The following is a 12,082-nucleotide window of genomic DNA, read 5'->3' as shown; positions in this document are numbered from 1 at the left end:
CTGCTGGCCAGTGAATGAATGAATGAGTCAATATTTATTGAGTATTATGTGCCCGGAGACCATTTTAGACGCTGGGGTTACAGCAGTGAATGAAACAGACAAACTCCCTGCCCTGTGGGGCTGACCTTCAAGTGGGGAGAAAACGGTCAATGAACAAACCAGTAAAACACAGTCTTCCAGATTATGCTACAGAGAACAATTAAACAGCGACGGAGGGTGAAAACATGGCCAAGGAGGGGCTGTCATTTAGAGAGGGAAATCTCTCCTGAGACGCGGCCTTTGGAAATAGATAAAGGAGGCAAGGAAGTGAGCCATGGGGTGTCTGGAGGAGGACAGTCCTGGTAATGAAGGACCCCACATGTGGGCCCAGGTGCCAGGGCAGGGGCCCCACATTCCCACACTCATGGCCTAAGGCAATGAACACTTCTCTACAGTCAAACAACTGGATAGAAACTGCAGTTCTGCCTGCTGTGTGACCTTGGGCAAATGATTCAACTTCTCTGAGCTTCAGTTGTGGCATAGGGCTGATAACAGTCATCTCATCACGCTGTGTGAGCATGAATTGAGATGATGCATGAAAAGGCTATTGGGAAAGCCATGTACAGTTGTGTCACCTGTGCACTGCTCAAAAGCACCTGGTCTAGGCAGGAAGCAAGGCTAGAATCCCTATGCCAGGTCACATTCCAGAGGAAGGGGCACCCACCCAGAGGGGAGTGCCTTTATGTGCTTGTCCACCATAAGGCACAACATTTCTTATGAAGGCTGAGTAGGAGGCTGCCTGGCCTGGAGCAGTGGCCAGGTCCTGCCCAGAGGCAGTACTGAAACAGTCCCTGTCTGTTTTGATGAGCATCATAAGACTGTAATTATGAGCATGATTAAGTGTGCTGAGTCCCCTGTCATCGCTGTGACCTCACCCCAAAGGAAACAAAGTGAGGTCATTCTTGCCATCTCCAACTCTCCTTTCGGCCTTGGGAGGAGGGGCTGGGCCACCTTCTCGAGCCGACTTCTCTAATTAAGGCCCATGGGAACCCACAGCCTCTCACCCAAGGTACAGTTCGAACAGCTGTTGTTATCACCCTGAGCAGAGCTGAGGGTGGAGAAAACTTCCTTGCCCCAAATCCTACCCACTTAGGGGCACATTTTCCCCACCCAAGGGCACATTTTCCCCAGGAAATAGCTACTTGTCCACCCTACCCCCCACTTACTGTCCCCCATAGGGTCACCTCCTTCCCTTCCCAAACCTTCTCTCCAAAAGAGATCTGAAACTCCGTCCTGCCAATGACGAATCCCTGAACATTGTTTCTCCCCAAGAGGTTGGTGTCCTGATTCAACACACATCTCATTATCTGCTCCCAGCCCCGCGCAGCGCTGAGCACTTCCAAGTGGCAGCTCCACTGTGAGCTGCACGTTGTCCCTTCCCTTTCCTTCCCTTTTTCTTTTTTCTTTTCTTTTCTTTCCTTTTTTTTTTTTTTTTTTTTTTGAGACAGAGTCTCACTCTGTCATCTTGGAGTGCAATGGCACAACCTCGGCTCATTGCAACCTCCGCCTCCTGGGTTCAAGTGATTCTCCTGCCTCAGTCTCCCAAGTAGCTGGAATTATAGGCTCCTGACACCACGCCCAGCTAATTTTTGTATTTTTAGTAGAGACGGGGTTTCACCATGTTGCCCAGTCTGGTCTTGAACTCCTGAACTCAGGTGATCCACCCGTTTCACAGGAGAGGAGACTTAAGAAAGTGACAACTGGCCAGTGGATCTGAAGCCAAGCACCCGCTCCTCTCTGGCGCACACCCCGTCTGGATTGCTAAGCACCCGGTCTCCACCTCAAATACCCCAGGGCCAGGTGTGAGAAGTGTGGCAGGCCTGGTGGGGTGAGTGGGAAGCTAGAGGACACTCCTCATCCAGGGGCACCTGAGGTTCCAGCTGGTGGCAGCTGGTATTTTAAGGAAAAGCCTCGAATTTGGATGTTTTAAATGAGAAATCCCACTGCACCCCCATCCTCCTATCAGCGGGCATTTTCCCGGGAATGGGTGTCGGCTGGACTGTGGCTCCCTGGAGGCATCCGGGGTCCCTGACCCCACCCCATTTTCACAGGAAGTGGCATTTTCTCCAGAAGGGCGTCTCCCACAACGCGGGTCCCCAAGGGCAGTGGGACACACAGCCGGTGCACAGCAGCGTCACACCTGCTCAAGGAGCGCCCATCCCAGTTCACAGGTGTGCAGTGGAGGCGTCACGGACCCACCCAGGTGGCCCAGCTTAAACCCAGTTCCTTTTTCCTCTCCCCAGAGTCAGGCTCTCTCCCACCCGGGACAGCTCTGTTTACCTGTTCTCCCTCAGGCCCCTCCCTCGGGCCCAGGACCTACCTGGCGGGGGCGGCACGGCCTCCAGGCAGGCGTAGGCACATCCGTTGTAGCAGCAGCGCCGGTGCCGCGGGCACTCCGAGTCAGCCTGGCAGCGCACGGCCTGGCAGGCGCCGGGGGGCATCGTCCGCGGGGGCGGCGGGCAGCGGTCGGCTCGGGGCTGCCGGGAGCCGCCGGGCGCGCCCGCCTCCTCGGTCTGCGGGGAGAGGGCGGTGTCAGCAACTCTGGGAGAGTCCCGGCCCGCCGGGAGCGTGCACGGGAAGGGCCAGTGCGCCCCGGTGAGAAACAGCAGGCAGGCAGAGCCAGACTCCGAGGGCGGCTCAGAGGGTCAGAGAAAACCATGTTTCTCTTTATAACAGCCGGCAAGAAATAACTGAAAGCCCAGAGCAAAAGGATAAGCGAATCTTGGTATGTTTGCTGGAGGACAATTACTTAAGTATCTGCCCTGTGTGAGAGATAGATTATATATAATACATAATAGATATGGTATATGTGTATACACATATGTATACATATGCATGCATGTATGCACATGCATGCAGACATATATGTCTCTATATACATATGTATATGTACATATGTGTGGATTTCTTATAATCCATACGTTTATATAGGGCTTTGAGAATTTACAAATTATACGCAGAATGATTAAATCCATGCAACAACTTCGTACATCTCAGAAAATAATGAAAAGAAAAAAGCCAGATCAAAAGAGAACACCACAGTGGGATTCCACTTATATTTATAGCTCAAAAACAGGCCAAGATGATGTCTGGCATAAGAAGTCAGGAGGAATCTGGTGGACAGTGACTGGCTGGGAACACGTGGTCTAGGGGCTGGCTCTGTTCTATTTCTTGGCCTGGGGGCTGGTTACATGGTGTGTTTATTTTATGGGAATTCGTGGAGCTGAACACCTAGGATTCATGTGCTTTGAAGTATTATTTTTGTTTGTTTCTTTTGTTTTTGAGATGGAGTTTCACTCTTGTTGCCCAGGCTGGAGTGTAATGGCGTGATCTCGGTTCACCACAACCTCCACCTCCCAGGTTCAAGCGATTCTGCTGCCTCAGCCTCCTGAGTAGCTGGGATTACAGGCATGCGCCACCACAACCGGCTAATTTTGTATTTTTAGTAGAGACAGGGTTTCTGTATGTTGGTCAGCCTGGTCTTGACCTCCTGACCTCAGGTAATCCACCCACTTTGGCTTCCCAAAGTGCTGGGATTACAGGTTTGAGCCACCACGCCCAGCCTGAAGTATTATGTTGTAATAAAAAGTTCAAAAATAAGATATAGCGGCCAGGCACTGTGGCACACATGCCTATAATCCCAGCACTTTCGGAGGTCGAGGTGGGTGAATCTCTTGAGCTCAGAAGTTTGAGACCAGCCTGGCCAACATAGTGAAACCCTTTCTCTACTAAAAAAAAACAAACAAAAATTAGTCGTGACGTGCTCATTCACTCCTGTAGTCCCAGGTACTTGGGAGGCTGAGGCGGGAGGATGGCTTGATCCCAGGAGGTCAAGGCTGCAGTGAGCTGTGATCGAACCACTGCACTCCAGCCTGGGCAATAGAACGAGACCCTGTCTCAAAAAAAAAAAATTAAAAAAAAAAAAGAAAAAAGAAAAAGAAAAAAAGATATAGTACTGTACTTAACATATAGGAATATGGGTGAGTGACCAATAAGATCAATATTTTAAAGGTAAGACTGAGAAAGTTTAAGTAACCAGGCAAACTGCCCTGGGTCCCCTGACACCAGACCCCATCTACGCCAGTAACACTGTTCTGCTTCTGTGAAGATGGGGTGTGTGGTGGGCAGGTTGTGCACATTTGCACACACACACAGAGTTAGATACAGGATAGATTACTTGGAAAAAAACTACCTTGGCTTGCCCTGCCCCCTGGCCTCTGCCTAAACTGTTCCCTTCATCTAAAATGCTTCACCTACTTAACTCCCCACAAGTCCTCCCCCAACATATCCAAAATCTGACCTGCTTGTGCTGGCCAAGTACATAGGGCATATCTACAAATTAGAATAGTATACAGCCATGAAAACCTGTCCTTAAGGTGTTGGAAAAAAAGAAGTAAGACTCAATGTGCCACATATGAAAGATTGCCAGGATGTGGTGGCTGGTGAAGAAAGCCATGGTTCGGAACAGCGTGTAGGTTCTGCCCCATCTGTGTTTTTAAAAATGCACACAGATGTAATATTTGCATAGGCTTAGAACGTTTTTGGAAGGATACACAAGATCACACAAGAAACCATTATGAAAGCTGCCTCTGGAGAGAAGAATAGGGTGTAACACTGAGAGAGATTTCTTCCTATTGTACACTCTTCTGCACTGGTTCAATGTCTTTTTACCATGTACACATTACTTTTTGAATTTAAAGATGTACAGAGTGAGGGCACATCGTCCAAGCCCCTGCTCAATCTAGACTTGACTCACAGAACCTCACAAAGCTACTGAAGCTGCTTTGATGGCAGTGTGGGCGCCATCACCTCCAGGCCTTTGCCCAGGCTGTGTCCTCTGCCGAATACCCATTCCTTCAGGTCTTCAGAGGGACCATTCCCCCAGACTCAAATCAGTGCTCATAGCTGGGATGTGCTTCCTTAACACCAGCCCTCCCAGGCCAGGGGTAGAGCCACGCCCCTCCCCTCCCCCTCCCCCCCACTTCTGTGTCCCACACCCGCCCTCCCTTGTCACTCTTGCTCCGTAACCGGTGAGTGACTCCCTCAAGGGAGGTCCTCGAGTCTCCTGTGTCTCCTCATGCACATACAGTTGGCTGAATAAAGGTCCCCAAAGACACCAGGCCCTACTCCCTGGAATCCTAAATGCAAAGGAAAAAGGGTCTTTGCAGACGTGATTAGGTCAAGGAGCTTGACACAGGGAGATAATCCTGCATTTTCTGGGTGGGTCCTAAATCCCATCACAAGTGTCTGAGAAGAGGGGAACAGAGGGAGATTACACACACACGCACACACACACACACATGCACGCACACGCATGCACACACGCACATGCACATGCATGCACACATGCACACACATGCACACAAGAAAGTCATATGAAGAGGGAGGCAGAGATGGCGTCTACAGACCAAGGAATGACCATGATTGCTAGCAACCACTGGAAGACAGATTGGCAAGGAAGGAACCCCTGGCGTGGGGGGCGCGGCTCTGCTGACCCCTTGATCTCAGTCCAGTGAAACTGATGCTGAACTTCTGGCCCCTGGAACCATGAGACAATTCATTTCTGTTGGTTTAACCGCCCCTCCCACCCCAGTTTGTGGTCATTTGTAACGGCGGCCCCTGGAAACTTGGTATCTCTCCCGCTGCCTGGCACATTCTGTAAATGAATGCCACCCCAGGCCCAAGTTCCCATCAGTGCCTCCACAGTGGCCTCATCCCTGGCTCGCTGCTTCCAAATCCATCCATTCTCCAAACTGCAGCCCAAAGAGACTTTATGAAAGGCACCTGTGGATTCGGTCACCTCTGTGCTCCAAGCCCCCAGAGGTGTCCCAGCACTCTCGGGACAAAGTCCCAGCTCCCCACTCAACCTCCAAGCCCTGTGCCAACCAGGTACATGCTACTTTTTCAATTTAATAACTTAGATATAGGATATATTGGCCTCATCTCATCGCCCCGACCCTCCTGTCCTTATATGCCAGCAAACTGCCCTTCCTCCTCCCCACGCCCTCCAAGCACACTCCTCTCTTCAAACTGTTTCCTCCGACTGAGCTTGTCTCATCCAGCAGAGCAGAGGGGCAACCAGAGTGGGCTCTGCAGCCAAGAGGTTTGGTTCAAATCCTGGTTCTAGGGCTTAAATCCTTTCTGCCCTCACTTGCTGTGTGACTGTGGGCAAGCCTCAGTTTCCCCCTATAGAACTTCCCTCCTGGGGTACCCTGAGTCTACACCCAGGATGGCGTCTATGCCCAGGATGACATCTACACCAAGGATGGTGTCTATACCCAGGCTGGCGTCTAGCACAGTGCCACTGATCTTCATTGCCACATGCTGGTCCTCTGCCTGGAAGGCTTCCCATCCGCTTCTATTGGCCAAACCACCCTTCCATCCTCAGTTTAAATGGCCTTCTGAGGGCAGCTTTCCCCAGACTCGTCGGGATGTTTCTAGTATGGTCCTTCTTCATTTTTAGGGCCTCGCCACCCCACACTGAGAGCAGAGGCTCTGTCTCTCCCTGCCTGGCTGGGGCGGAGCGCAGTCCTGCGTCCCTATCTGGGTAGCTGCAAACTGCACGCGGTGCCACCAATGCCCTGCAGGGGGCACCAGGTCCCCGGGAACGGGTCCTGGCCGGGTGCCCCTGGGAACCCGTGGGATCACCAAGGCCAGAGGTTTTCAGCTGCCCCCAGGGAGCCTCAGGGCCTGAGACTGAGGGCATGAGGGGTGGAGAGCAGGAATGGCCAAGCAGGAGGGGGGCCTGTGCGGCAGGAAAGCCTGGGGAGGGGGGGCCATGACCCCCATCCCTGCTTCACCCAGAGAACCCTTCTTTTCACTCTTGTAGACATTGGCTGTTAAATTCACAAAAAGTGAAGATGACCACTAAGCTGGCATTTGGTGGATATGGAGACGAAGCCTTAAGGAGGTGAGTGGTTTTCCCCAAAGACAGAAGGGAGGCCAGAGCGTGGATCAGTCCTTTTATCACCCCCTTCTCCATCCAATCTCCCTCACCCCTGTAACCATCACTAATAACTTTCCAGCCGCAGCAGGTGTATGATCCCATGCCATTAGCTCTTAGTTCACTCGCTGCAGAATTAACTAAATTGGACCCATGATGGGGTCCGCTATTTTTAATCCTCATCTAACATGACAGCCACCCCAGCCTCCTTCGGAGGGTGGTTAAGAATGCACCGTACGTCGTCGGGAGGGAGCAGCTTATTTTTCTGCCCAGCTTATTTTTCCATCAAGCCTCATTTATGAAATTTAATGGAACTGGGTGATCAGAAGCAAAACACTTTTCAGCCACCTCAAATGCCTCCCAGTCCCATGACTTCCTTAATGGCAGCCCCAGACGGGAGGGTACGCCGAGATCAATTTTAGATGTGCCGCTGTCTCAGAGGAAAATTCAAAGGTCGCTTCTCAGAATTTGGAGAGAACAAAGACATAAGCGCCTTAGAAGCCCCATCTCCCGAGTTATTTACTGCGTGGCTGAAACAACAGATGGTCGTGAGTGATAAAGCACTGATTTCACTGAGAGGTCCAGATTAAAGGATTACATGTTTTGAAAAATATTTCATGTCACGCAAGGTGACACTCAAAGAGGGTTCTAAACAAAGGTGTTTTCTGGAGTTCGGAGAAAGAACTTTTACTCAGATAAACAAACAGCTTGCCCTCCAATTTATTCCTGGCCCCCAAGGGTTAAAGGAGTCAACAGCCAATCTTGGCCTAGACGTTGGACTGCAATTGGCTTCCCTGACCTCCTCCATGTCTCTGACGTCTCTTCCAGCACTCCCCTCCTGACTCATTCTCTCCAGCCACCCAGTCCCACCTCTGGGCCTTTGCACTGGCTCTTTTCCCACCCACCCTATCTGCCTGGCTCTCACCTCCTCGGGGTCTGCTCACACAGCCCTCTCTTCCTCCTCTCCCTGTTGGTGGAGCTTCACACCCCTCATCACTCTTGAGTGGACTGTGTATTTAGGAACCCATTGGTTTGCTGTTTTTCTCCCTCCTAGGGACAGGAACTTGGTTTTGTTCTGACCTGTGTCCCTGGCTCCTAGGGCAGTGCCTGGCACATAGCAAGTACTCAGTACGTATTCTTTGGGTGGAATAAAAGCTGTGATGATAATGATGAAGATGAGGATGATGATGGTCAACACACCCTGGCAGTTTGCTGGGCACCCTTCTAAGTGCCTAACACGCATTAACTGGCTGATCTGCACATGGGCCCTGTGCAGTGGGTTCTGCAGAGCGGGGGTCCTGCACGGGTGTGGGGGCAGCCCTTCATGTTAGTGTAAGGCTGTGCTATGGGCAAGCATCGTCACCCTCCTATGCTCACTTAATGTGGATGTGAACTAGGGGAGTGGGTCTTAATATCCCACACTCCACAGATGAGGAGGGATGCTTTCAAAATGTAAAGCTGGACTTGGCCATCCTCAGTTTCTGAAGACTCGCTGCTCCACCTGGCCTTGGAGCCTTCCGCATGCTGTTCCTTCCACTCGGAATGCTTCCTAACTCTTTTTCACAGCTGAGCCTCCTCATCCTTTGGGGCAAGAACTTAGGAGCCATATCCCAAGATGGAAGGGACCGAAGCTCATGACCTCTCATACAGCAAAGGCTGCTTTGCACAGGGATTAAGGGCTCAGGTGTAGGAATCCAACACGTCTGGGTGTGAACCCCATGGCTGTGTGATCATGCAGGAAAATCACTAACTTATCTGAGCCTCATCTGCAAAATGGACACAAAAGTAATACCTGCTGCCGGCGTTTGTGGTGAAGATCAAAAGAGATCACACCTGTGTGTGCTCGGCTCAGCACTGGCAATGCTAATCCATAGTTCACTTGATTTGTATTCCTTTTATTATTACTGAGATAAGGTCTCACTCTGTCACCCAGGCTGGAGTGCAAGGGCACGATCTTGGCTCACTGCAACCTCCACCTCCCGGGCTCGATCAGTTCTCATGCTTCAGCCTCCCAAGTAGCTGGGACTACAGGTGCCGGCCACCATGCCTGGCTAATTTTTTGTATTTTTAGTAGAGATGGGGTTTTGCCTTGTTGCCCAGGCTGGTCTTGAACTCCTGAGCTCAGGTGATCTGCCCGCTTCAGCCTCCCAAAGTGCTGGTGTTACAAGTGTCAGCCACTATGCCTGGCTCCTTTTATTATTTTTAATCAATGGACTCAGAAGCCTCTCGTCCCATAGTAACTTCATTCTTCATCTCTTCCAGTCTTTCTTCACTTCCCCTGTATCCTCCCTCAATTCACTCACTGATGATTTAGTGAACGCCCACCATCTCCATAGCATTAGGTTAGATGCTCAGCAGGTGCAAAGGAAACCTAAGGAGCTCCAGTCCAGCTGAGGCTGCAGATACACGTACGAGAAACCCACCAGCAAACCCACCAGTGAAATGTGGGATTGGATAACCTCCTCATTTCTGGATAAGACCAGGGCAAACAACTTGCAGAGTTCCTAAGAGAAGGGGCCATGTGGAAACAGCCGCCCAGCGTGTGCAAGAGCACTGCCCTCGGAGGATCACCTGAAGTTGCCTCCAGCCCTCCCCGGTAGGTACCACTGCTGTTCCCATTGCATAGGTGAGGAAACAGAGGCACGCAGTCACCATACAAGACACCAGGCTTAGAGCCTGGGCTGTGTGATTCAAGCTGACGGCAAGGGAGGCAGCATTTAGCAAGCTCTTACTGTGTGCTGATGCTGTGCTGGGTCCTCACATATCGAATCTTCAGTGTCACCCTCTGGAGCTGCTGCTATTCTAAAACCACTTTACTGATGAGGAAACTGAGGCACACACACAAAAAAACTAAAAGCATTTGCCCAAAAGCAAGCAGCTGTGAAGCGTCAGAGGCAGAATTGGAACCTGGGTCTGTCCTACTCCTCCAGGGGCGTTCCTGACCCAGGAGCCTGGAACTGGGAGCTGCTTCCCAGCGGTGTCTGTCCATTTCTTCCCATTCCTTCAGTCCAGGGGCTCCCTCCCCCTCCCAAAGTGTTCCCTCTGCCCTCCCGTGACCCAGCCCCAGCTCAGAGTGGAGTCAAAATGGGGGGCCCCAGGTACATATTTGTCCTGGCCCCCTCTTTGCAGCCCTTCCCTCCCAGCTTATGTTGCCTCTCAGATGAAAACAAAATAATGCCGCATGAAATCCCTCTGAGAAAGCAGGACACTCACCCCAGACAGACGACGCTTTCGTGAAAACCGCAGAGCAACCCGTGATTTCCAGCTTTTATTTTCATTCCTGCTCGGGGATTGTATAGTAAGTCTATTTCAAAGCAGCCACTGAGCACACATTCATGGTACAACTCAGATAAGAGCTCTCCAGTTCTGTATGCCTTACCTGGATAAAAATGATTCCTGGCCAGGCACGGTGGCTCACACCTATAATCCCAGCACTTTGGGAGGCCAAGGCAGGTGGATCACCTGAGGTCAGGTGTGACCTGAGACCAGCCTGGCCAATATGGTGGAACCTCGTCTTGACTAAAAATACAAAAATTAGCCAGGCGTGGTGGCGGGTGCCTATAATCCCAGCTACTCAGGAGGCTGAGGCAGGAGAATCACTTGAACCAGGGAGGCAGAGGTTGCAGTGAACTGAGATGGCACCACTGCAATCCAGCCTGGGTGACAAGAGTAAAACTCTCTCTCACAAAAAAAATAAATAAATACAAAATAAAAAATAAAAAATAAAAAGATTCCCTTAAGATTTTCGACCTGGTGGCTATTTTGTTCATATAGATGAACAAAAATAGATTTGCAAAGCCATTCTGCCACTGATTATCCCTAGGAAGCAGGTAGGGAAATGCCCATTCTGGGCTCCGGCAGTGGGAACCCTAATTCAGCAAGTCCAAGTCCAGATTCTATTAAAGCAAACAAGCTGGATGTGTAACCAAAGGAGGCTGGATACATAAGTGAAGGCACAGGGAACACCACACAGGCCTTAGAAAGGAAGATGCCCGGGCGTGGTGGCTCACACCTGTAATCCCAGCACTTTGGGAGGCCGAGGTGGGTGGATCACAAGGTCAGGAGTTCAAGACCAGCCTGACCAAGATGGTGAAACCTCCTCTCTACTAAAAATACAAAAAATTAGCTAGGCATGGTGGCGGGCGCCTGTAATCCCAGCTACTTGGGGTGAGCCAAGATTGCGCCACTGCACTCCAGCCTGGGCGACAGAGTGAGACTCTGTCTCAAAACAAAAAATAAAAAAAAGAAAGGAAGATGCCAATCGACCATGTTAACATACTTCCCACAGATTATTAAGTGAAAATGCAACATATAAAACAGTGTGAATAAGCCAGACACCAAATAGCACATACTGGATGATTCCATTTCTATGAAACGTCTACAAAAGGCAGATCCATAAAGACAGAAAGCGGATTGGTGGTTGCCAGAGGCTGCAGGAAGAGAGAAGGAGAGCTGAAGGCTAATGGCTGCGGGGTTGCCTGTAGGCACGACCCTGTGAATATACTAAACACCACTGAATTGTACATTTGAAAGGGTGAATTGTCTGTCATGTGAACTTCATTTCAATAAAAGAAATTTGAATCAGTATGAATAAAATACCACTAAGAAAAAACATGTGTGCTGTAACTGCTTCATGAAACAATCTAGACAGACGCCCCAGAATATCACCAGAGTTTACATCTTAGAGGAAGAATTCAGATCATTTTTACTAATTTATAACTTTCTGCGTTGTCTGAATTTTTTTTTTTTTTTACAGTAAACGTCGTTCTTTTAATAATCAGTAGAAGAATTTATAAACCATTTCCATTTAGGGAAAAAGAATCCAATCTCCAGAGCTGCCACCAAATCTACCCACATCCCTCCCTCAGTGCTCGCCACCCCCTTCCTTCCACATGCAGGAGCTTTTACCCTTCTTTGGAAAGTTCCAGCAGCTTAGCGGCCAGACCAATAGAAATGCACCCCAGCACTGGTTTGCATGGTGGAGGAAGAAAGCCAATTTTCCTCTAAGCATTACTTGCTCTTCCTCTGGAATTTGGACGTCAAACATCTAAAAATATGTCTCTCCCTGGAACAGTGGGCTTAGAGTTCAGCGTGCGTCGA

General features: G+C 50.3%; 1 protein-coding gene across 3 annotated transcripts in view; it reads right to left on the bottom strand.

The window, feature by feature from the left end:
• Window positions 1-12,082, bottom strand: part of WFDC1 (WAP four-disulfide core domain 1) — a 33,578-nt gene that overhangs the window by 12,956 nt on the left and 8,540 nt on the right. For all 3 annotated transcript variants that reach the window (XM_007994222.3, XM_073015609.1, XM_073015608.1), the window contains exon 2: window positions 2,360-2,552. In XM_007994222.3, coding sequence (XP_007992413.1) covers window positions 2,360-2,552 — 193 coding nt within the window. The remainder of the gene's footprint in view (window positions 1-2,359; window positions 2,553-12,082) is intronic.

This window comes from Chlorocebus sabaeus, chromosome 5 (genome assembly GCF_047675955.1).
Source record: "Chlorocebus sabaeus isolate Y175 chromosome 5, mChlSab1.0.hap1, whole genome shotgun sequence".
NCBI classification, from domain to species: Eukaryota; Metazoa; Chordata; class Mammalia; order Primates; family Cercopithecidae; genus Chlorocebus; species Chlorocebus sabaeus.
This window is presented reverse-complemented; position numbering and strand designations above follow the sequence as displayed.